The 24242-nt window shown below is 37.7% G+C and overlaps 2 protein-coding genes across 10 annotated transcripts in view; one reads left to right on the top strand and one right to left on the bottom strand.

Moving 5' to 3' along the window:
- Positions 1-1621, bottom strand: part of LOC128634906 (death domain-containing protein CRADD) — a 33936-nt gene extending 32315 nt beyond the window's left edge. For 3 of the 6 annotated variants that reach the window (XR_008397808.1, XM_053685653.1, XM_053685654.1), the window contains exon 1: positions 1051-1615. Coding sequence is in view for 5 of the 6 variants with exons in the window: in XM_053685653.1 (XP_053541628.1) it covers positions 1051-1375 (325 nt within the window). In the remaining variant the exon portion in view is untranslated. Of the gene's footprint in view, positions 1-1050 lie in introns of all 6 variants that reach the window. The other 3 variants (XM_053685650.1, XM_053685651.1, XM_053685652.1) reach the window with 3 other exon arrangements.
- A 4216-nt stretch (positions 1622-5837) lies between these two features.
- LOC108261820 (condensin-2 complex subunit H2) lies at positions 5838-24172 on the top strand. Of its 4 annotated transcripts, XM_053685638.1 has the most exons (21): positions 5839-6008; positions 6712-6830; positions 7079-7180; positions 7363-7424; positions 8422-8491; positions 11152-11214; positions 11539-11618; positions 12001-12140; positions 12342-12484; positions 13981-14055; positions 14677-14746; positions 15275-15376; positions 17647-17691; positions 17773-17843; positions 17958-18054; positions 18184-18261; positions 18358-18407; positions 18729-18830; positions 22517-22666; positions 23717-23870; positions 23928-24172. In XM_053685638.1, the coding sequence occupies exons 2-20, from the start codon at positions 6723-6725 to the stop codon at positions 23858-23860; spliced, it is 1752 nt and encodes a 583-aa protein (XP_053541613.1). In that variant the 5' UTR covers positions 5839-6008; positions 6712-6722; the 3' UTR covers positions 23861-23870; positions 23928-24172. The 4 variants fall into 4 exon arrangements, with proteins under 4 accessions (XP_053541615.1, XP_053541613.1, XP_053541612.1 ...); XM_053685637.1 differs by having other exon boundaries at positions 23717-24172; XM_053685639.1 differs by having other exon boundaries at positions 5840-6008; positions 12001-12125; positions 23717-24172.
- The last annotated feature ends 70 nt before the right edge of the window (positions 24173-24242 follow it).

Below are 24242 nucleotides of genomic sequence, written 5' to 3'. Positions count from 1 at the left end.
CCATGGATTCATTCTGTTGGTGGCAAATTCTGACCCGACCATCTGTGTGCTTCAAGGTTTGATGTGTTGTGTATTCTGAGATGCCTTTCTGCTCACCGCAATTGTACAGAGTGCTTATCTGAGTTACTCTAGCCTTTATGTTATCTTGAACTAGTCTGACCATTCTCCATTAACCTCGTTCATCAACAAGACGTTTCTGCCGCTCACTGGATGTTATTTCTTTATCACATCATTCTGCGTAAACGCTAGAAACTGTTGTGTGTGAAAATCCCAGGAGATCAGCAGTTATAGAAATACTCATCATGTGGCACCAACAATCATGTCACAGTTAAAATCACTGAGATCACTTTCCCCCCTCATTCTCTTAGTTGATGTGAACATTATCTGAAGTTGCTGGCCAGTATCTGAATGATTTTATATGCATAGCCCAACTGCAACATGATTGACTAACTAGATAATTCCATGAACAGCTAAGTGTACAGGTGTTCCTAATAAAGTGTTTGGTGAGTGTAAGCGTCTTCAGAAATTCTTCCTGTAGCCTACTTTGTCATTCGAGATGCAAATGTTCATGACAAATAAATGAATATGCAAATTACTCTATGACAATCTGGATATTTGGTCAACTTTTTGAGCATGTTTTAGCTACTCCTCTGAAAAGAGTTTGCAACACTGGTTCTCTGTGTTGGAAGTAAGGATGTAAATATAATATTTCAGTTCCACACTACAGAATTCGGTTTTCTCTCAAACTTTACATGCATAGAGAACTTCTTTCTTCATAAAGGCCATTTAATGCAAATACTTTTATCCTGAAAGAACTGCAGCATCGGCGACTTAGAGGAACATTAGCCTTATGACCACAGAGCTTTTAGAGGATCCAACTTTACTTATCAAGCATTGTACTACATCTTGACATTATAAATCTCGCCCATTTCAGTAACTATTTAAAGTCCACAAAACCGCCACACAGACAGCTTTGACTGATTTATAACATTTCTCTTTGTTGGGTCTTGAAGAGTACAGTAATAAACCCCCTGCTGTGAGGAAACTCACCGGTTGTGTTGGACAGCTCTGTACCCCTTCCTCCATCCTGCTCATCTTCATCGGCTAAAAGCAGCAGTTTCTCTTTAATCCAGGGAAAGTCCTGTTCGAGGGATTGCACAAACACATTAAAAGCATTGGGGCCACGGTTTGGAAGAATACTAAGCAGCAGTAACGTCTTATTTTTGTTAGACTTCTGTGACTGAATTTCCTCCACTTGGCCCTCGGTTAAAATGTCCTCTTGATATAAATACTGAACTATCGTCTCATCCACTACGAGCTGCTCACAGAGGTGCAGTCTCTGCGCTCGGAGAAGGTCTCTGTGCTTCGGCTCCATCAGACAGTTAATACAGCTACATGAAGGGTTTTCTACGGTGGCCGAGAAGTGCAAAACTAATCACAAATATGAAAACAAAACAAATCCAGAAACAAAACAACACATTATAAACACAACGACAAATCTAACAAACAAAACAAGGCAGGAGACACAACGAAAAATCCGAAAACAAAATATTCTTCTTCTTTTTGTTTTTAATGGCGGTTGGCAAACCAACTAACGGTGCATTACCGCCACCTACCGGACTGGAGTGTGGGCAGTAGATTAGAAAACTAAATAAAGCAGAAGACACAATAAATTGGACAAAACGGAAAAAGTTGGTATATTTTGCGAATGGATTACTGGCCGCTGATTGGACGACACATCTGTCGATCAAGATATACAGGCAGTACCGCAGGCTGAGGTGCATAACATCACTGTTTACATGCTGCTTGTGTTTCTTCTGAAGCGATAACCGCGTTATCCTGTAGCCGAACAACCGTCCTGGTCCACACAGCTCTGCTCTTACACCATTCCTTACTGCAATTAATGGGGAATAGTTTTTCCTTCTTCAAACTTAAAATATCCTTCTGCAAAAACCTAACACAAGCAATAAACAGGAGCAGACTGGACAGGGGAGATAAAACCCCGAGGAGGAAGACGAAACTTTAAATGGAGCTGGGGTTTTTTGCCGCATAAATACGTCCTGTAATCAACTGTAATGAGGATGTGGTAGAAAGTTGGCTTGACGTTGGACACTGGATATTCGCACATTAAGGGACCGTCTCTAAAGTTACATACGACATTGGTATACACGATTCTAACTTCAATAGCATTTGAAGAGAATGACTTAGTCACATAACCAACTGTATAGTATTCAGCAAGGTGTGAATATAATGCACACCTTTTAGATTTAAACTGTAAAATCATATCTAAACATTGTGATGTTTTTGTACCATATGGACTCAGACACAAAATATCCCATAATGTAAAGCTCAATAGCATTTGAAGGGAATGACTTACAGTCACACAACCAACTGTAAAGTTTTCTTGTAGGTCTCATCTATGATGCACACCTTTTAGATTTTTTGTTTTTATATTTAATAAAATAAACTATCAAATCATGTGTAAAATTTGCCATGTACAACCCCAAGTCCAAAAATTTGGGACACTGTAATGTAATGTAAATCAAAACAGAATGCAATGATTTGCAAATCTGATAAACCTATATGTTATTCACAATAGAACATAGAAAACATATCAGATGTTTATACTGAGGAAATGTACCGTTTTAAGTAATAAATAAGGTCATTTTGAATTCGATGGCAGCAACACATCTCAGAAAAGTTGGAACAGGACCATGTTTACCACTGTGTAGCATCCCCTGTTCTTTTAACAACAGTCTGTGTACATCTGGGAAGTTTGTCCCATTCGAGTCTGGTACAGGATTCTAGTTGCTCAACAGTCCTGGGTCTTCTTTGTTGTATTTTTCGTTCCATGATGCACCAAATGTTTTCAATTGGTGAAAGGTCTAGACTGCAGGGAGGCCAGTTCAGCAGTCCTATGGTTATTTTTGCAAGCTTACAAACTGCAGTTTTGTCATCATTCCACACAAGAGACATCATCTTTACACACAGCACAAAATTGATGTGTTTTCCCCGCCCTCTTTTGATTGACAGGATATAATCGGCCCTGATCATCGGATGATTTTTAGATAGAGATATAATGCAAGTCCTCCTCTATGTCCGGACATCTTTGTTACAAAGATTATTCCATGTGACTCTGTTTGTGTACAGCATCCCTCTTCCTCTGTTATAAATAGTGCAGGGCTTCCGGGTCCTGTTGCATCACGAGAATGTCTGCCAGTCCATCACAGGGCACAATCACATACACATACACACACTACGGACACTTTAGACACATCAATCAGCCTACCATGCATGTCTTTGGACTGGGGGACGAAACCAGAGTACCTGGGCAGCTTGAAAGTTTTTTAAGTTATTTGAACTGTAAATGGAGAGACAGAAATCCCCCAGGTGTCATTAAAATGTCTTCATTTGTGTTCCAAAGATGAACGAAAGTCTTATGTGTTTGGAACGACATAGGGGGAGTAACTGATGACAGAATTTTAATTTTTGGGTGAACTATCTCTTTATTAGGGAAGATTGGTCTTTTTTTCCTTTCAGAGTGAAATATCTGACGGGTAAGTGGCTCCGCACTCAAGACCTTCCTACCAGCTACCACATCCAACTAACATAAATATTATTATTCCTACTATCATCCATTAGGCACTGCAGAATGTTAAGGAACTGTGGAGCACTCTCTATACAAGCAACTTTAATTAATTATGTTTTACATTTTACCCAGAACACAGTTATATAGAATTAGCTGATAAAGTCAGAAGCTTCCTCCAGCTAACAAGTTCATATTTCAGTCACCTATCTGTTCCTTAGACTCTAACCTAGCTCTTAGATTAGCATCCCCATGCGGCAGGTGATTTCAGTCACACAGTGATCTACTCTATTCTCCCAACAGAAATGAATTCATTTGGGAGCCTGTGACAAAGACAAAGCCTACAATATGTCATATCAATATGAGTGGTGTTAGAGGGGTCAGAAACAATACTGAAATTGACAAATCTTGTGACTTTAAAAGAGTTGAAGATTTTAAAAAGACCAGGTAATTTTTTTAAATCTTCAACTGTTGAGTCTGTGCCCATGATAGCCTCAGATTCTGTTCTTGGCTGACAGAAATGGAACCAAATGTTTTCTCCTGCTGTTGTAGCTCATCCACCTCAAGGTGCCTCACATGCAGGTCAAATTTGTGCAATCTCTTTCTGATTGTAGAAGCATGCACTTTGACACCAAGTGTTGCAAGACTTACTAGCAGATCCTGTGATGAAATTTTGGGGTTCTTGGAGACTTCTTTTTGCATCAGATCTTGGGCTGAATTTGCTGGGACGGCCAGTCCTGAACAAATTGGCAGATGTTTTAAATCTGCGTTAGATTATTTTCCCTACAGATGAATAATGTATTGCATATAATTTGGAGATCCTTTTAAATCCACAACTTTTTTCTGAAGGCCTTACAGAAATCTTTAGATCTTAGCATAATAACACCACACACCTCAAACACCATACACTAGATATAAGAGGGATATAAATAAGACCGGTTCCACCTGCACTCTCTAAGCAGGTTCTAATCATTGGCACCCAATCTAATAAATCCAACACCTGATTCTAATAAATGTAGGGGTGTACTTACTTTTTCCATGTGACTGTTTTTGGTTTTTTGTACATTTAAATTGTGAAAATTACTACAAAATGTAAATTTTATGTGTCATTTGATCGAGTGCATCAACTTTATTAATAAGCACTGTTTCAAAGAGGATCAGATGTTTGCTTGACCAAATATGTATGTATGTATGTATGTATATATATATATATATATATATATATATATATATATATATATATATATATATATATATATATATATATATATATATATAAAGCTTTGATTGTACTTTGATTGCTACTGATTGTAGATGGGGAATTATTTAGCAGTTGCAGCTTTGCCTGGCATGCAGCATCAGATTTCAGCAAATGATGTCCACATGGTTACCATGGTTACTTCAGGGGTTCCTTCCTGGCACTCCAGTTTCCTCCCTGAGTTCAAAGACATGCATTGTAGTTTGACTGGCATTTCCAAGGCTCTAGTCCCAGCCTGGTACCCTTCCTCCTGGAAGTCTTATCTTTTCTTTTGACACTGATTTGCAAGCTTAAAGGGCTTTGGTTGGAAACACAGTTCTGGTGAATAACTGTTGGTTATACATATTACACAATACTTTATCAACATATCCAAACATTAGTAAGCTTTGTAGTTACACACATTGATTATACTTTATATTCTATAATAACAGTGGTAGTAAACTAAATATGAATAATTTGGTTACATAAGTTAAATAAAAGTAATGATAAAAAATAACAGACAAAAATAAATAAAGACATGAGCTCAGTGAACAATAAAGTAATTAAGATACATATTGGAACACATGATCATAATGTTTCCGTAGAAAGTTTTTTTTATTACAATGATTGGATATTTTTCTAAAATGTTGACAATGCTTATAATATATGTAAATGTATTCCTTTGTAACAGAATAACAGGTTCTCGGGGAGGAAAAAGACCAAACTAACTCAACTTAGCTTTTTCATACACACATGTACACACACACACACACACAGGTGAATGAATTTCACTGTTGTAGCAGAAAACATTTGAAGATGAATCATTTACATTTTTATATTAGATAGTTTAAATCGACAAGGGTAAATATTATATTTATATTTAAATATATTTACATAGTATATAAGTATATTCCGATGTATTTGCTCGGTTAAGGACGCAGCAACATCATAACAAAACTTTATCCTGCTTTCGAGCTATCGGTAGCACTTTCGTTCCAAGTGGCGTCACTTCCTCTTGTGAGCGTCATTGAGGCGGTAAAACATTTAAAATGGCAGCCACGCGGGCTGTGTTTTAGAGCAGTTGTCTGTTTATCTCCGTTTAAGAGGATCGAGTCTGCAACTTTCTGTAAAGAGCAAGTTTCAGCTCGTCACTGATTTGGATGTCGGATTTCTCTTCTTTATAAGGTGGGTTAGCTGGAACTGAGTGAGGTGCTGTGTTGAGTGTTTAGAGGTCTGTATTAACACTGATTCCTCCGGCAGTGTGTTATACAAATCATAAACAGTTCATTTCATTTCATTTAATCTCATCTCATTAAACCTCTGCTGTGTTTCGCTCATATCTGGACAGTTTGTCAAAGTCCTCCACCATAACTTCTGTTTCTGACTGTATAACTTACTGACTCTGCAGACGGAGCACTTTCAATTAGTGTTAACTTCTTTCTTAAAAAATCTACTCACTCACTCAATCACACACACACACAATATCTGTATTTTATGCATAAACATTACATTATGTTTTTGTTTATGCTTGCAATTAAATTCAAAATGCTTTATGCAGTCATACCAATAAATTTGTAATAAAAATTGTAATCACAATATTATCATTGTAATAATAAAAATAATAACAAAAACATCATCCTAAGATGATTTTTTTAATTGCGCTCTCTCTCTCTCTCTCTCTCTCTCTCTCTCTCTCTCTCTCTCTCTCTCTCTCTCTCATTGCAACATAATATTTTGCCCGTATTGTGTTCTCAAATTTTTGTCTTCGGTGAAGTATATCTCATGCTTTATCTTGTGAAAGCTAAAGATGTTTAGTCAGTGGTTTAAATATGGCCAAATACTGGCCATGAATATCAAAAGAAAATGACATGTTGACTTTCTTTTGAAGGACTTGTAGCTATGAATTCTGGGGAGAGGAGGTTTGCCCACCTGTTACAGCCCATCCGGGACCTTACAAAAAACTGGGATGTTGATCTGGCCGCCCAGCTTGGGGAGTACCTAGAAGAGGTAAGTTTATCTTTCCTTAGTAAGATTGAGGAGACTTTTTTAATATTTAGTTACTCAAGTCGAAGATGAGTAATAAGCTGAACAGTTGGTGGTTATGGGCCTTGCTCAAGGGTACAACATGGGTGCGCTGGCATTTGAATTAAAAAATCATGTAGAGTTTTATGTGTAAATGAACAACACAGTGCATGTGGTTGTACAGGGATTACACTCTGTGACCGTTCTGCTGCTGATATCTGTGTCTTCTGCAGCTGGACCAAATGACCATCTCATTTGATGGAGGCACGACAATGATGAACTTTGCTGAAGCAGCACTGTTAATTCAAGGCTCTACATGCATATATGGCAGAAAGGTGATTTTCAGTCTGGCTGTAGGATGGACACCAGACTTGGATGTCTTGGATGATAGTTAATCATGTCCAGTTTTCAGTTTTCTTGACTGGTTCTTTGAGGCACTGATAACATTTTGTCTAAAACAATACATCTCAAACACTGCTTGTTTCTTAAATTATTAATTTCATTATGTTGCTTCCAGGTTGAACTACTTCACAGTTTGGTGTTTCAAACTTTGGACTTCATCTCAAACAAAAACCGCAGGTAATGTATGTTGGAAGTTTTATAAAGCTACTAATAAGAATCAGCCATAACCACTGACAGGTGAAGTGAATAACATTGATTATCTCATTTCTGTGGCACCTGTTAAGGGGTGTGATATATTAGGCAGCAAGTGAACGGTCAGCTCTGAAAGGTTTTTTTTTTTTTTTTTTTTTTTTTTTCTTTCTTTTTTTTTTTTCTTTTTTTTTTAAATAAGAAGTCTTTTTGGTCACATACATTACAGCACAGTGAAATTATTTTCTTCTCATAGCCCAGCTTGTTAATAAGTAGGGTACAGCCTTGGAGCAGAGATGATTAAGAGCCTTGCTCAAGGGCCCAGTGGCCGCTTGGTGGTATTTGGCTTAAACCCCTGACTTTCTGAACAGTAACCCAGAGCCACCACTGCCCTGTTGATGTGTTTGAAGCTAGAAAAATGGGCAAGCTTAAGGATCTGAGCAACTTTGACAAGGGCCAAATTGTGATGGCTAGACGCCTGGGTCAGGGCATCTCTAAAACGCCAGGTCTTGTGGCATGTTTCCGGTCTGCAGTGGTTAGTACCTACCAAAAGTGGTCCAGGAAGGACAACTGTTGACAGAATTGTTCGTGTGTGTGTGTGTGTGTGTGTGTGTGTGTGTGTGTGTGGGGGTGTGGCGAAGGCTAGCTCGACTGGTCCGATATCACAGAAGAGCTGCTGTAGCACAGGTTGCTGAAAAAGTTCATGCTGACTATGTTCTAAAGGAGTCAGAACACACAGCGTGTCACAACTTGCTACGCACAGGGCCGCGTAGCCGCAGGGCCATCCGAGTGTTCATGCTGAGCCCTGTCTCTTGACCTGTTTCTGCTTTATTTATTCTACATATGATTGGATATGTGTGTATGTATGAATGATTTTTAAAAAAATGTAAAGTAATATATAATAAAGGTCAGAGTTAAAACCGTTAGTTAAATCAGTCGTTGGTCTGAGATACAGGTGTAAAATGGTTTCATTTTGTTCCTATAGACGTGACAAGCAAGGCTTTGCACATGGCGTAACTGATGGCACCACAGAGAATGATCTGGACGACTCTGAGGTATTTAACTAATAACTGTGCAAATGTCCTAGGCAACCTACGGCAACAATGATTCATATAGTATGCAGTGATGAGTATGTGAATCTGCCCCACAAACAAAGTGCAATGCTGCACGATGGACAGAGTCCATTTTCCTTAAAGATGAAGCTGCATGCATATAAGCAAGGTCACCATGATCAATTATAGATTAAAATAGTGGAGAGTACTTTTTTCTTTCTAGCCTCATAAGGAAAGCAGTTTTTTAAACAATAAAAGAACCCCAATTTTGTTTTAAGCTTCAACAGATTAGTTTTTCATCCAACCATATACCCAAGTATTTACAAGAGCTAACTTTTTCAATGGTTGTTCCATCTAAAGTTGAAATGATCACATCAGTTGCCTTAGAATGATGATGACTAAAAAATAAATATATTTTGTCTTTTTTTTAATTTAAAATCAATTTCAGCTGTGTCAAAGAATGTTGTATAACACTTGAATGCATTCTGTAAGTTCAGTACAATTTGATTTAAAGACTGTTGCAGTATAATTCACTGTGTCGTCAGCATACAGATGTATATTAGCGGAATCCACTTCAAAGTCTAAATCATTGATTAAATAGCAAACAAAAGGGGATTAGTCAAGGAGACCAGTGCCTTCAGGCATGATGTACTTCTGTCCTATGACAAAAGCAAACACCAACAGCACAGCATGAATTGATTGTTAACGAATCTCATTATCGATTAGTTGGTCTGCACGCGGCACATTTACTCATTGCAGTACTTCTGTTCTGAAAACACGCTTCGGAGAGTAAATACTAAAGTTGTCTCCCAAATGACGTACTATACACTTACACTATGCACCGTAGTGCATAGTACCCTAGTGTAGCGTTTCTCAGCCCAGGATCCACGGATCTGTAGTGGTCAGTGGTGTAATTGCAGGAGATCTGTGGGATAGTTTTAAATCTCTCTCTCTCTCTCTCTCTCATTCATTCATTCAGTTAAATGTATCATGTATTCAAACGATGTTTTAAAAGTAACCAATTTGATTTCACGTGCAATCACAAATATCACGTTAGCTGAGCTGACGATCGTTCATTGATGTATTTATTTACAAATGAAATGATGATTTACAAGAACCTATGAGTGGTTGACAAGTTCAAGACAAATGTCGCATTGACGGATAAAATAAAAAAGATAATTCGGAGAGTCTAATTAAATGTCTCACCAACTATAAAATGTCAAAAAACAATGTTTTCAATTTTAAATGTCCAATGTTAATATTATAAATGTTGAATATTAATAAAATAAAGTATCATGTATAGAAATGACTGTTTAATATATAGCCTATAACTGTTGGAGAGTAAGGGGGTCCTTGTGAATTGTTTGAAATATGCTAGGGCTCCAGAGCTCACAAAAGTTTGAGAACCACTGGTCTAGTGTATGAACTTTAGAAAGGTAATATCGTCTCAAATGGAACACATTAGTTTTTTTACTAACCGTAAGTATAAGCCACTTCCCGGTCAGTGGCACATGACGTCATACGCACATACACTAGCTTTAGCAGATACCCAGAGACACCGATTATGACTTTCTTCAGTTTACTGTTGGTCAATGTTACGTTTTATTCCCAACATGACCTCAGACACCATCGGATGCAGGCTTTATTGTCAAGTGACTGAGGAAGAAAATGTGCGACCTTCAAGTCCTTTAAGGCAGGGGAGCATTTTATATTAAACACCCTGAAGACGCGCAAACTTTACAAAGCACAGTTTGTGTAGCATGTAAGCACAACAGTGATGCACAAGGACAAACTTATGTTCATATCCAAAATGCTCCACTGTGTTCAAGGGGTTGGAGAAACTGGTGTGAGTAAACTTAAATTAAACTAAACCTTTTAAGCAAATCATTATATGTTGTAATTGCTTGTAGTATTATGCTTGTAGTGTAACTTCTGTTATTTATTATAACGGAAGTGATCTATTAGTAAAGAGGCCGTGTTGCTCCTCACTCGCGGTTTAGATGTGTGATAAACAGTGGGATCGCAAGTAAGATCTGTAATGTCAAATTCAAACACTGATCAAAAGTCAAGCAATATGTCTAAAGGCAGTCAGTAACAGAAGCCATAAGGTGCAGTGAAAGGGAGTCTTGATTATTAATTTAGGACTGTAGTTTAACTCAATGATTGTTTTGCATCCATAAAAAGTAATGCATATATGTGTGTGTGTGTGTGTGTGTGTGTGTGTGTGTGTGTGTGTGTGTGTATGTATTTATGCATTATTGTTTATGGATTAAAAAACAAGCAGTTGAATAATATACATTCTGGTGTGTGTTTAAATAAATAATGGCACTGAAAGTACCCCCCCCCCTTTCCGATTAATAGAAAAAAAGAATAATTGGCCAACTATTCAATTATGGAAATAATCAATAGTTGCAGCCCTAGTTTAATGTCGAGCCATACTGTGGAAATGTTTAGTTTAATTATTTCTGAAGACCTCTTCAAAACTGCACAGCACTGTATATAGCTACAGGATCTTTAAGATAATTACTTTTTATAGTCATTATGGATTTTGATTGTTTGAAATGTTTGCCTGTTGCTATATCTTATGTAGTTCAAGTGAAAACTCAGAAAACTCAATTAAAGCATGCATGCAGTATGACTAAGTATATTCTGCCCTTACACAGTTTGATGTGATAGGAGAGGAGCCCAGTACTCACAGTGTGGACATGAAAGCCGATCCAGCTGAAGTAAGTCTTATTTTCATATAACTGAAACGTGTGTGTGTGTGTGTGTGTGTGTGTGTGTGTGTGTGTGTGTGTGTGTGTGTGTGTGTGAGATAAATAAATATACTGTGCTGGTCTGTATCCAGAAACTGTGTGCACACGTATGCATCACAAGATGAAAATGTGCAGCTTAGGTCAGTTTTGCTGGTTCTCACAAGTAAACCTGGTATTGTTCACATATACCTTTTTATAAGGCAGTTACAAGTAACTTGTGTATATTATGCACATGATGAAAAGTACTTCTCAGGTAAAGTTTGTTTGCATCTTACCTCTGCTATGTTCCTTCAGCCAGTGAAGATTGTTCGGCTGCCTCCTGAGTCTCTGATTCCTGTAGAGGTACATGAAAAGCTAAAGTATCCGCTCCTCAGGTAAAAACCAGCTGCAAGGCATTAATTTGTTGACTTTAGTTAGGGAATTCTGCTGGACATGGGATCCATTTCACTGGACAAGCAGTAGAAGCAAAAAGAGTCAGGCTAAACAATTATTTATTCCAAAAATTCCACTGGCTAGAATAAGGGGGAAAACACAGTATTATGTATGCATAGAGAATGCTTAATAAAGATTATATTGTGGTTTCATTCATTTTGGGTGCTGTTGAACAAAATGCATTCAAAACAAACTCAATCTTCAAAAATCTAGTTTGTTGTGCTTAATTTGTGCAGCCTATCTGAGGGAATAATAAACAAAGCACTTAATAATGCAGAAATAAACAGTAATTCAGATCCTTTGAAAAGTTTGTGTTTGTTCCAGTATTAAGGGAGAGGTTCTTGGCAGCTGTAAAGATTTTTGGATGAATAACTGCACCCCAGACACATTGGGAATCATGCGCCTGGGTCTTGGTTCCTCTTGTGTTCAATTCCACAGAGAGGCTTCAGGTAATGGACACACAGGTAATGTTCTCTGTTATGCCCATAGTGGTAGTTTGTTGTTTACAGTGGGGCATATGAGCAGTGAGGGAAAATGAGCTGTAGTATTAGCTTGGTCTGGCTCAGTAGATCCTCTAGCATTGCTCTGCTACAAGAGTGCCTGATTTTTATGTTCAGTAGTTCCCTGTTTTTTGTTCATTACCTGGATTTTATTTTTGTCTCTAGGACAGGACAGGGCAGGGGCTGTTGGTGCTGTTGATCATTATGAGAATGATGATGATTGCCATGGTGGTGAGGAGCTTGCTCATCTGATAGACAAAGATATGGAGGTGGAACCAGAGTCTGACAAGCATGTTGAGAGACATCAGGTACCAACAAATTTGGTGTGTGTGTGTGTGTGTGTGTAAGCTGCAGTACTGAACTCCTGCCTCTCTATCACCATGGGTTGTGTTTTGGCACTGAGGTATGAGTTGTATATTAGCTCCAATACTTGACGACAGAGGTGAGTTGCCCTTGCTTATAGCTCACAGAAAACAAGTGCGGTTTACTGCATTGACCATAGCAAAACAACAACCACAACAAAAAATAGGAAACTCAATACCTAGCTGAATCAAGCTCACAAGTGTGCTCATGTTAGCTAGCTCCCTATTGAGCCACTGAAATGTCTTACCTGTTCTGCAGAAAAGTCATCTCTGCATCAGTCTTCGATCCTTTCAGATTTCAGAGTTTATCACCTCTCAAAAGCCATGCCGATATTTATTTACTCTCGTAGCACGGGCTCTGTGCGTTCCCTTTTTGACTGCAGGCTCTCCGAAGTTCGAGGTTTCTTGGTTTTGATAATGGTTGATTCCCCAGATGTCTGTGGTGGTGGTAATGTGTTTAGAATATCCAGATTAAAGCAGCCATCTAAAGAAGTTAAAATTTTAAGAAACTCTTTCAGGACAACTACAAACACTCCACCATCCTCAGCACCCATGCACATGATATAGTAGCCTGTTCTTCTTTCTGTTTATGGACGTGACTTAACCACGCAAAGGCATGGTGACATTAAAGGCCACGCAAATGTCTGTCGTTTCCTGCAAAATCCGACCGGACAGCTCAGATTATAAATCTTTATTGTAAGCTTACCATTGCAAATCAGGGTAAGGTAAGGAGACAGTTTTGAACTTGATACTGCAGGTTTAACAAAGCAAAATACTGTATTTGTTGAGTTTTCTGCATTACCTAGTTTTTGTAGTGTATCCCATTCCTCCACAAAGTAATCACTGGCCAGACCTGTACTGTTCTACTGCTTTTCCTCACTTTATTTCCTTGACATTTTTTTTCTCATTGATGCCAAATAAGATGGCCTTGCCTTTCAATATCATCAGTCTGAACATCATTGGACATATACATCACTTGAAAGTTAAAAGGTGATGGCCTTAGAAAGTTAAACATTTTAGAAAGTTGTAGGTTTTTGCCTCTAGATTCTATTTCATCACCTGACTTTTAATATGGGCATGCTTTATGAAAATTCAACTGATCCAAGGATTTTTAATTTTTAAATATTTTTTTTTATTGTTAATTATGATTTTTATTACTTTTATAGCTATTATTTTAAATTATAATTGTTCATTTCTTTGCTGTTATTACCTCATTTCTTTGTGGATATTTATGTGAAGGTGGAGAGTTTAGACCACTGGAATAATTAGCAGTTAGGAGTAGGAAGCACCTGCGTATGCGCTCAGTTCTTCTGAGGGCATTTAAACAGTTGATGCATCGATAATGTTGAGAGACGTCCTGACAGGCTGAAGGAAGGAGTCAAGGAGACATTCTACTCTATTTGAAAGTTGGGAATCACCCGGTTATCTTGAATTTTCTTTAGGGCCACAGTGTGAAGAGAATGCTGCGTGAGAGGCCTACAGTGCGTCCGGTTGCTGAAGAGCCCAAGCAGCTACAGGTAAGAAGTTGGCAAACTGCAGGATCTGCAGAGAGCCCAAACTCCTCATGTTTATGTTCCTTAAATTTATATTTATAATACACTAACTGAATTAAAATAAGGTATAGTTTAAAGCGGGTCCAGTTTGTCCAGATGGGAAACAATAGTGTAAATAAATAGATTGCGTGAGTGCAACATTTTCTCTGAAATAAACCAGTGTAATTGCTTTGATATTGAAAAATTATTCTTAATTTATTTATTTTTTTTCTTTACATCATAGCAAGACAAAATGTTCCAGGTTGGAACATGTGAATGTTCTTAACAATGGGCAAATCTTATTTCTAAAATGGCTTGGGCATCCATGGTACAGATAAGTTCCTTAAAGAAGATTCAAGACCTAAATTAGTAAACTGTGAACATATAGGATGAGAGATTGCAATATCTGGTTTTGATATAGCCTGTTTCTGAACAGTGTACATGTAGTGTATGATTTTTATTATTTTTTTTAAAATAAACTGTTGTATAAGGATATAAATAGGCTGCATAGGTTATCACAATGCATGATGTGGACTATCCAGTTACATTATTGTAAACACTTTAATAGAACATAAATATTATGATGCATACATGTAATTGTTACAGGAAACTGTGGATCCTTGGAAATGGCATGACCCCTATGTGCATTTTGGAGAAGATAAACCCCTAAAAATAGGTGAAAAAGATTCTTTCTGTTGAAGTGTCTGCACATTTTTCTCCTAAATATTTGTAATGTGGTACATCTCGCATTTCTGACTCTTAAGGGTTTTTCCGATTATTCGGCACAGATAACCGGTTACTGGCAAAAATCCACACCGATAGTTTTTCCCGACGCGGTTGAGAAGTGTCCACTGTCAGTACATAAAAGAAAAGAAAGCACTGAAGCCTTGTGGTGTTTATTAGGAATGTTACTTTTTGGTTCATCTTAGATGTATATATTTTACTTACTTCAATATGTATTAATGAAAAGGAAATGTGTGTGTGTGTGTGTGTGTGTGTGTGTGTGTGTGTGTGTGTATATAAGTAAAGTACATTTGTAAAAAAAAAAAAAAAGTTTTTATTCAGTATCACTATTAAAAACTGTCGGTTGATTAGTCCAGTTGTCGGCAGGTACTGCACAACTTAATTATCGGTATGTGTCAAATCCACTATCAGTCGACCTCTGTTCTGAACTGCTGTATATGAAAGTTTCTTTCTTCTCTAGGGAAGTGCTACAACGTGCCTGCAGGCCTAGATGAATCAGGCAAAAGGAAAAGGGAAGGCAACTCAGAAATACAGGACTTCTGGGAGTGGTGCACAAGTGCTTGTAAGTCTGTGTTTAATAGGACATCTGAATTTTTTTCAAGAGTGTCATTACTGTCTGAATTCCAACTATGGCTGCATGATATGGAGGGAAAAAATATGATGCATGAAAAATTTGTAAGGTGATGCAATAAATCAGAGATTAACATGTACAGTGTATTTATAAATTTCCAACCCAAACTCCCAGTGCTCATACTGCATATCCCTTGCTTACAATAACTGCATGAAGCCTGCGACCCACTGACCTCACTAAACTGCTGCATTCCTCATTTGTGACTCTTCTCCCTTCAGTCTCCTTTTCAGGGGTGAAATGCTGATCAGTTGGATTAAGGTCTGGTGATTGCCTTGGCCAGTCTAAAACCTTACATTTTTTACCCCTGATGAAGTCCTGTGTTGAGTTGGCAGTGTGTTTTGGGTCATTGTCTTGCTGCAAGTTTCTCCCGATAAGACTGGACAGAATGTTTCTGTAGACTTCTGAATTCATTCTGCTACTACTATCATCAAAGTCTGTTCCACTTGCCAAGACATTACCTCCACCATGCCTGACCAGAGGAACTTGTATGTTTTGGATCATGAGCAGATCCTATCTTTGTCGCCTTTCCATCACTTTGGTAGAAGTCAATCTAGGTTCAAGAAGTTTTGTGCCTATCTCTGTATTTCTTTGTGAATTCCAGTCTCGCTTTGCTTCTTACTGCTGATGTGAGGTTTGCATCTTGTTGTATGGCCTCCTATATTTCTGCTCTCGACGTCTTCTTCGAACTGTGGATTGTGAAACCTTCACCCCTGCCCTGTGGAGGTTGTTGATGGTGTCACTAACTGTTGTTTTTGGGGTTTTTCTTCACAGCTCTCTGTGTTTGTCAGCAGCTGCTGTTGTTTTCCTTGGCTGACCTGTTTGATGTCTGGTTGTTAGTATACCAGTGGTTTCTTTCTTTTTCAGGACATTCCAAATTGTTGAATTGGCTATGCCCAATGATTGCGCAATGGCTCTGATAGATTTTTCTCTCTTTTCTCAGCTTGGAAATGGCTTGCATTTCTCTTTCTAGTCTTTATATTGGTTTATCCTTTTTAACAACAAATTCAGTCTTCACAGGTGAAATCCAGGTTTCAAACCAAAATTAGACATTCAGAGCTATTAACTGTTTAAACTGTCAATCTAACAGGGTACACAATGGCAACAATAAACACTTGTCGTGCTCCAATATTTTAGGTCGCTTGAAAAATGGGTGGGTTTAAACAACAGGTCCCATGTTTAACAAGTCTAGATATAAATATCAGGAAATGAAAGCTGTAATTCTGATCTGTTGCCTCATATTCCTCTTTTGAGCTGAAACCCAAATGTCCAAATGCATCACAGAAACAAAAGAATTGGTCTTGCTGTTCCAATACTTTCAGAGTGCACTGGATATTTTACAGGTAGTAAGCCTTTTTTAATGGGTTTTATGGGTTTAACCTGAATTAAAATAGTATAAAAGCCAATTGTTGCCAAAATTAATTAATTCATTCACTGTCGTCCCCCGCTTCCTCTTGACGTAAGAATTTGTTTGTGAATGGGTTTTAAAAGGAAAATATTAGACCATTTTCATTTGTATTTCTCACAACACAGAAATTAAGTCACTTTAAAAAGGACTGGAACTAAATAAACTGTCATTTCTTTATGCTAAAAACGTGTGTGTGTGTGCGCGCTATATGGCCAAAAGTTTGTGGGCACTTGACCATCACACTCGTATATTGGAAGAACACAATTGTATAGAATTTCTGTGTGCTATAGCTTTAGTTTCCCTTCACTGGAACTAAGAGGCCCAAACCGGTTCCAAGATGATGATGATGATGATGATGATGATGCCCCTGTTGCACAAGGTGAGCTCCATGAAAACACGGTGTGTTATGGTTGGAGTGGAAGAACTTGAGTGTCCTGCACAGTGGGGTTGAGATCAGGGCTCTGAACACCTTTGGGATGAACTGGAACTGGACCCTCATCACACATCAATGCTTGACCTCACTAACTCTCTTGTAGCTGAATGAATACACATCCCCACAGCCAAGTTCCAAAATCTAGTGGAAAGCCTTCCCAGAAGAGTGGAGCTTATTATAACCGCGCAAAGGGATCCTAAATCGGGAATGGGATGTTCAACAACACGTATGGGTGTAATGGTCAGGTGTCCACAAACTTTTGGCCATATAGTGTAGTAGTGTATATATTGTGCTGAGGCTGTGTCCTTTTGATAGATTAATCTATCTAATGCTTCTAATGTTTCTGCTTCTCTTTTCCTGTAGATGACAACATGGACCGCAAGCTTAAGCACGGACCTTTTCATCCTGGTAAATTTTCTGAACAACATGTACAACTGCTCTCTACAGTCTGTTCGGCTTGAATGATCATATTGCATTTTTTCTTTATAGAATTCAACTACATCTACCTTGAGAAGATGGATCAGCAGCTTAAATTGCGGAAGAAGCTTCTAAGAAAAACGGTATACTTGTAGTATTAGAATGTCCTGTGGATAATGCATTTGTCTTTATGAAAATTGCACTTTGGAATGTGTACATGTGTTTGTTGGACATGTATAATCCTATGGTTGTTACAGGGTGTGTACATATCTGATGACGTGCTGAGAAGAACTTACTTGGAGCCAGAGAATCAAGAGGACAAAGATGAGGTGGTCCGCCATCCAGACTTGGATGGTGAGAGAAACAAGCATATACATGTACAGCTTCTTAAAACAGATCGGTTAGATTTGCCCTGGAGTTAATAATAAATGACTAGTTCTTTTTTTTCTTGTCCATTTCATGAATGAGGTTTCTTTTATCCAGGTGATAACTTATCAGATCATGAAAATGAGAATTTGCTTGAAGATCATGCACCTGGTGAACATGATCCAATTTTCACTGGTAATGTATGCAGGTTCAGTCTAGTTCTCATAAGCATGAATGCTTGTTTTGTTTTTTTTGAACTATGAAATGTTCATCTTTCCTCTTTGTTCCTAGACTCACAGATGGGCCGGATTAATTATGAGGACTTGCTCAAAAAGAATGTGGTATGCATAGTCTTGTAATACTTAAGAGCTTTCTTCCAGATTGGTCCACGTTCAGCGTTCTCATGACAAATTGAGTGGTTTAAATCATTTTATGCAACTGTTAATCTGTTGGAGGGCCAAGCAGTGATGAAGGTTACTGTTCAAACCTGACTGTTTAACTGTTTAGCCAGATTAAACAGCCATTTACTTTGCTATTAAATTAAGAGTTGGAGTTATGTTTTGCTCCAGGGATACAGCTCAGAATATATTCCCTGGACTGTTGTGATGCTGACTAGGTAGTACATGCATGTGTGCTTCTGACTGTGTCCTCTCTGGCCATAGGAGTTGTTCCTAGCAAACTCCCAGAAGTACGCTCAGGAGACCACTCTGTCTCAGAGGGTAAAGGAGTGGGAGGACGAGATCAACCCTCGGCTCTTGGCTCAGGTAATGAATGAATTGTGTAGGGAGAACTCGTACCTTCATACAAACAGGCATTGGGGTGAGGTTCATCAGGATCACACAGTGGGACTGTATGTATTAGGTTTGCCATGGTGTACGGTTATACCGGTTATGAGGGATATAATTTTATACCGGTTTAAAGGGGGAAACCTTATGAATGACACTTACTTGATGACAAAAGTTCCCATATCAATATTCTAACGAGTAGAACAGCCTTATATAATGTATAGTCGCCTAATGAAATTTACGCATTGAATTAATGCATTGAAAGTTAATTACCGACTCGTCAAAACTACACAGGCATCATAGCACGCGTGCTGATGGAGGACATTACGTTAAACTGACTGGAACAACTGTCTGAGGTCAGAGGGGCAGCACAAACATGTACAATATTAAACAGAACTCTGTGAAGCTATCTATCTAACCGCATTTAGAAGACAAACCGGAGGCCATTTATTGAAAGGACTGAACGCTTGATTCCTAAAAGAGGAGCTCGATTGTACAAATGTATCTATATTTGTTGTTCAGCATGTTCGTTTTATACAAAGCCTATGTTTGGTGTGTTGTTAGAGAGGTTTGGTAAACAAACAATTTGGTAAGATTTTTATGTAGGCTATTGTGTACCGAAAATTACACCACAGTACATACATATTGACTCTACAGTGCAACCATTTCTGTAGCATTTGTTACTGAAAAGTACTTTGTGTGACTGTGAAAAAATATTTAGGCGCACTGGTGCGAGTGACCTGTTCAAAGTGATATAATACAATTGGAATAAAAATTTCAACTCCAAAATGCATCTACACCACGCAACGGTTACTTTCGCACTGCTTTTCATCACCTCAGTCAACCAAACAAGTGTGGAAATACTGCAAAGAAGCCATTATGACTTCCCAATCTCACAAACCGCCATCTTTTATTGATCCCGCAAAATGACCTGAACCCGCGACTGTGACCTGCTCGTGTAGACACAGCAAGTAAATTGAATAATGATACTAATGCTACAAGGTAGGATGTAATTCAGACTACTTTATTAAATAATTCCTCAACAATCATAATCAAGAGTAGCAACTGTTCAGTCTGTAAACATACAGTACACTGCCGCTCTCTCCTTCACTAACTCTGACAGAGCATTCACTTCATTTAAACTCATGGTTGGCAGATATCACTAGAAAATCAACTCCAGTTTTCATGTTTTAATTTAATCCCCCATAATACACAATATTATCAGCAGACATGGCAACACTGTACTGGGGGACCGATCTAAAACTGAAACAAAAAACAAAAAAACCTAATAAAATGTAAAGACAGAAAATGTGCTTAGTTATAAATAAATTTAATAAAAAAGAGATTTAATTCATAAAATGAGAAATGAAATAATGTTTAATTACTATGGGTTGCATTTAATATCAATTTGACATTAAGCTTAGTTTGCTATGTCCTTAGAAGGCTATTAGTCTTTTTCCTAATATGAATCATGTTTGCATTAATCTACTTTTAATTAGGACACTCTATTGTTTAAAATATTTTTAAAAATAAATATTTTATGCTTGTTTATTTATCTATTAACCAACAGTATTTCTCATTGCTATTATTTTAATTAAATTAACAGTGACCATGAGCAGAGAGCTTACATTTAACTGTTTGATTAAAGTATAAACGAAAAAAGATTGGTATCTGGATCGGTATCAGCTGTAAAAAATCCCGATCAGTGCGTCCCTAATGAACACCATTAAACTAAAGCGCTTTGCATCTGACGGGTAAATGAACTCACCCAATCACGTCCTGTGTGAGATTATTCAGATATATACACAATATACACGGAGCGGTTTGAGAACTGACTCCAGCCCAGAACCATGACAGTGGAAATGTCTAATAGTGTAGCTTTAAATATATTTAAGAGGAGCAGACTTCAAACTCTGAACATTGATGTTTATTGTATTTGTTTAGAAGGTGGAACAGGTTAACGGTGGTTGTTTTTTGCATACAGTCTGTAAAATTAACTGAAAATATTAAATTTAGTTTAGCAGAAGGAAAATTAATGTCATGGCTCACACTATGTTCCTAAATTCTGTCATAATTGATGAGCTCAAGCTTTTTCATGCCTACATGTGTGTTATATTCTAGCACTTTAACTTTACCATCTCTTAAAAACAAAACAAAAAACTAAACTAAACTTCAACTGTGCTCCTAAATTTTTGTAATCAGGAGCACAAGTACTCCCAAAAAAAAAAAAAAAAATTTGCTGTAGCCCTGTATTACTGGTTTGATAAAGGGTTATCATACTGGTGTGAAAATTATCGTGGCAAGTCTAGCATGTAAGCTTTTTTCCTTTATCTGCAGTATATCTTGCCATTTTGACCCGTGTTCTGTTGACTACTTAGCAATAAAGTCCATGTTGACGTATACCACTGGTTCCAAACCCTAGGGCTGGAGTACCCCTTTTCATGCACCTTAGTGTTTTCCCCTCTCTAAAATGCCTGATCCAACTAATCAGCTAATTAACAGTTTGTCCTGAGTTGAAGTATGTTTGCGTTAGAGCAGGGACACCACAAACATGCACAGAACCAGGGAACCTGTGCTCTATACCACAGTTAGGATCTACTGTTATGCAGTTGTATTTTACTGTATTTAAAATATTATTGAAGTGTTTTACATAACTAATATAAAGAATCTTTATGTAGTTATGTAAACAGTATTTATGGAAATCCAAAAAACCAATTGCTTATGTAGGATTCATCTTAAAGGCTCACATGTAGAAGTATAAATGTAATGGGTACAGTGATGCCTGAAAGTTTGTGAACCCTTTAGAATTTTCTATTTCTGCATAAGTGTGACCTAAATCATCAGATTTTCACGCAAGTCCTAAATGTAGACTAAGAGAACCCAACTAAACAGATGGGGCAAAATATTACACAATCTGTCTGACTGGATTGGTGGAGCCCAAACTCTTTAGAGGTAGTTTTGTAACCTTTTCCAGTCTGATGAGCATCAACAACTCTTTTTCCTGAGGTCCTCAGAAATCTCCTTTGTTCGTGCCACGATACACTACCACAAACGTGTTGTGAAGATCAGACTGATAGATACCTGTTCTTTAAATAAAACCGGGTGCTCCCTCACACCTGATCATCTTATTGATTGAAAACACCGGACTCTAATTTTACCATCGAATTAAACTGATAATCCTAGAGATTCCCATAGTTTTGCCACTCACAGATATGCATAACTCAATAACTATCCTAATAATTATCCTCAATAACTAAATAACCAAGTGTAATATTTTTGTCTCATTAGTTTAATTGGGTTGTCTTTGTTTACTTTTAGGACTTGTGTGAAAATCTGATGATGGTTTAGGTCATGTGTGTGCAGAGATGTAGGACATTCTAAAGGGTTCACAAACTTTCAAGCACCATTGTATAAATGCATACGAGAGAGCATGTACTTTTATTTGTGCAAATGCTGCTAATTTTTTACATTTTCTATTTCATCTTTATTTTATGTTTCAGGACTAAATGACCTGAGATTCTGTTTTAATAAATCTTGATGGTATGATAAAATCATATTAATTTGAGGAAGTTTCCCTGTTGTTAAAATCACCTTTAGTGTTTAATTTCTTGTTTAAAAAAATTAATGCATTCAGCTGATTCAGTCGGTGGTGCTCTGTTGTCCAGGAGGACCGTGTGGTTTTTGACATTCATGACTATGGGGATAAGATTGTCCATGCACTTGGTGATGTTGGGGTGAGACGATCGTTTGCATCGCTTGTCAAAGGCATGGACAACACAGAAGCCTGTAGATACATGCTGGCTTCTCTTCAGCTGGTTAGTACATGTGTGCTCGTGCGAGCTCTCTCTCTCACACACACACACACACTCTCTCTCTCTCTCTCTCTCTCTCTCTCTCTCTCTCTCACTCACTATGTTCATTAGATGAGGCTGATTCCAGTTTAGTATGTGAAAAGATTATAATAGTGAGACATACATTCATTTACCTGCAGTAACTAGCTTGTCACTTCCCAGTGACCCAAAGGGGGAAAAACACGGATACAGGTAGTACTGATTAAACTGCAAACCCTACTTAAAATAAAATACTGTGGTTCTGAATGTGATGGTTACGGTGTTTTATTGTGATACCTTGAACAGTGGCAAAAGGAGAGTACGGACCTTAAGAAAGTATCATACTGGAATGAACATTTTATTTATTTATCTTCCCCAATCACAGGTGCAAGAATTAAATGAAACACTGCTCAATTTGTGAAACTTGTGCCTTGAAACATGCCTGGAATATGGCACAACCTCACCTACTGTGTTTAAAAAGCAGTTTATTGTGTTTAAGTATTGAATATCATGCCCTTTTATGAACATCTTATTGATGGCCGTTTTAATTTTTTTGACAAAATATAATGATTATACAAATACAATATACAGTATATCCTTGCTTTTGTGCTGGACAAAATATTATGCTAATCAAATTAGCCTACCTGAATTAGCCACATTTCCAGCTTCATACTATGTGTAACCTCAGCTTTGTGTTTGATGTAGGGATTATTTTAGTTAAAATTGTAATCTGATTTTATTTTGAAACGTTGCAGGTGCATGATTCAGCTACTTTAAATCTGGATACAAAATTCAGTTTAAAAAAAAAACAAAAAAAAACTTAGTCCTCCTGGGGCAAAAAAATCTCCCAGATGTGTGTTGACCACCACTCCAAAGAAGCAGCTCTGACTCAGTTTCTTGTAGTTATGAACTGATCCTTGATGTTTGTCAATCATGTGACACCATTCATATGTAACTGATATTGTAATTGAATTTGGGTAAGAAAGCCCTGCAAGTAAAAGTTTGCGATTTGGTGTGTCCTTGTGTCCCCTTCAGGCCAATGACTACACTGTAGAGATCGATAAGAGCCCTGGACTTGATGAGCGCATAGACAACGTTCACCTGACATTACTGACCAAACAGAGGGCACACGAACGCCTCAAAATCTACAGTGCCCCCCTGGAGCGTGACCTTCCCTGACCTTTCACAAGTCTTCATCTTGGCTCATTGTCTGAATAACACTGCAAAAGGACATTTATATACATAATCTGGAACATACAAGCAATTCCATTTGGTCCTTCTGTGTGACTTTATTCAGCCTATAACTATATTAAAGTGCACACCAATATAACATTTTTAAAGTAAGGCTTAAGTGCAGTTTTGGGGAAATATAGTAATTTGTGTATGAGATGTTCATTATGCACGTTTGTATTATGTCATTTGTGTCACTTTCAAATGGCTCTTGTGTATTACTCTCTTTAAAGCATAAAAAAGTGCACCTGCACACCTAAACCTTTGATTTGTGCTATATTACATTTATACTGATTCTCTCTTCTCAGAAAAGGTGATAAAGAACATGCAT

The sequence above is a fragment of the Ictalurus punctatus genome, chromosome 14, assembly GCF_001660625.3.
Source record: "Ictalurus punctatus breed USDA103 chromosome 14, Coco_2.0, whole genome shotgun sequence".
Lineage (NCBI taxonomy): Eukaryota > Metazoa > Chordata > Actinopteri > Siluriformes > Ictaluridae > Ictalurus > Ictalurus punctatus.
Note: the sequence above shows the minus strand (reverse complement) of the source record. Positions and strands in the feature narration are given on the sequence as shown.

Coding starts and splice junctions, on each gene's coding strand:
- LOC108261820 (XM_053685638.1), top strand. CDS start 6,723: ATGAATTCTGGGGAGAGGAGGTTTGCCCACCTGTTACAGCCCATCCGG. Junction 11,215..11,538: donor TGAAAGCCGATCCAGCTGAA/GTAAGTCTTATT, acceptor ATGTTCCTTCAG/CCAGTGAAGATTGTTCGGCT. Junction 11,619..12,000: donor CTAAAGTATCCGCTCCTCAG/GTAAAAACCAGC, acceptor TGTTTGTTCCAG/TATTAAGGGAGAGGTTCTTG.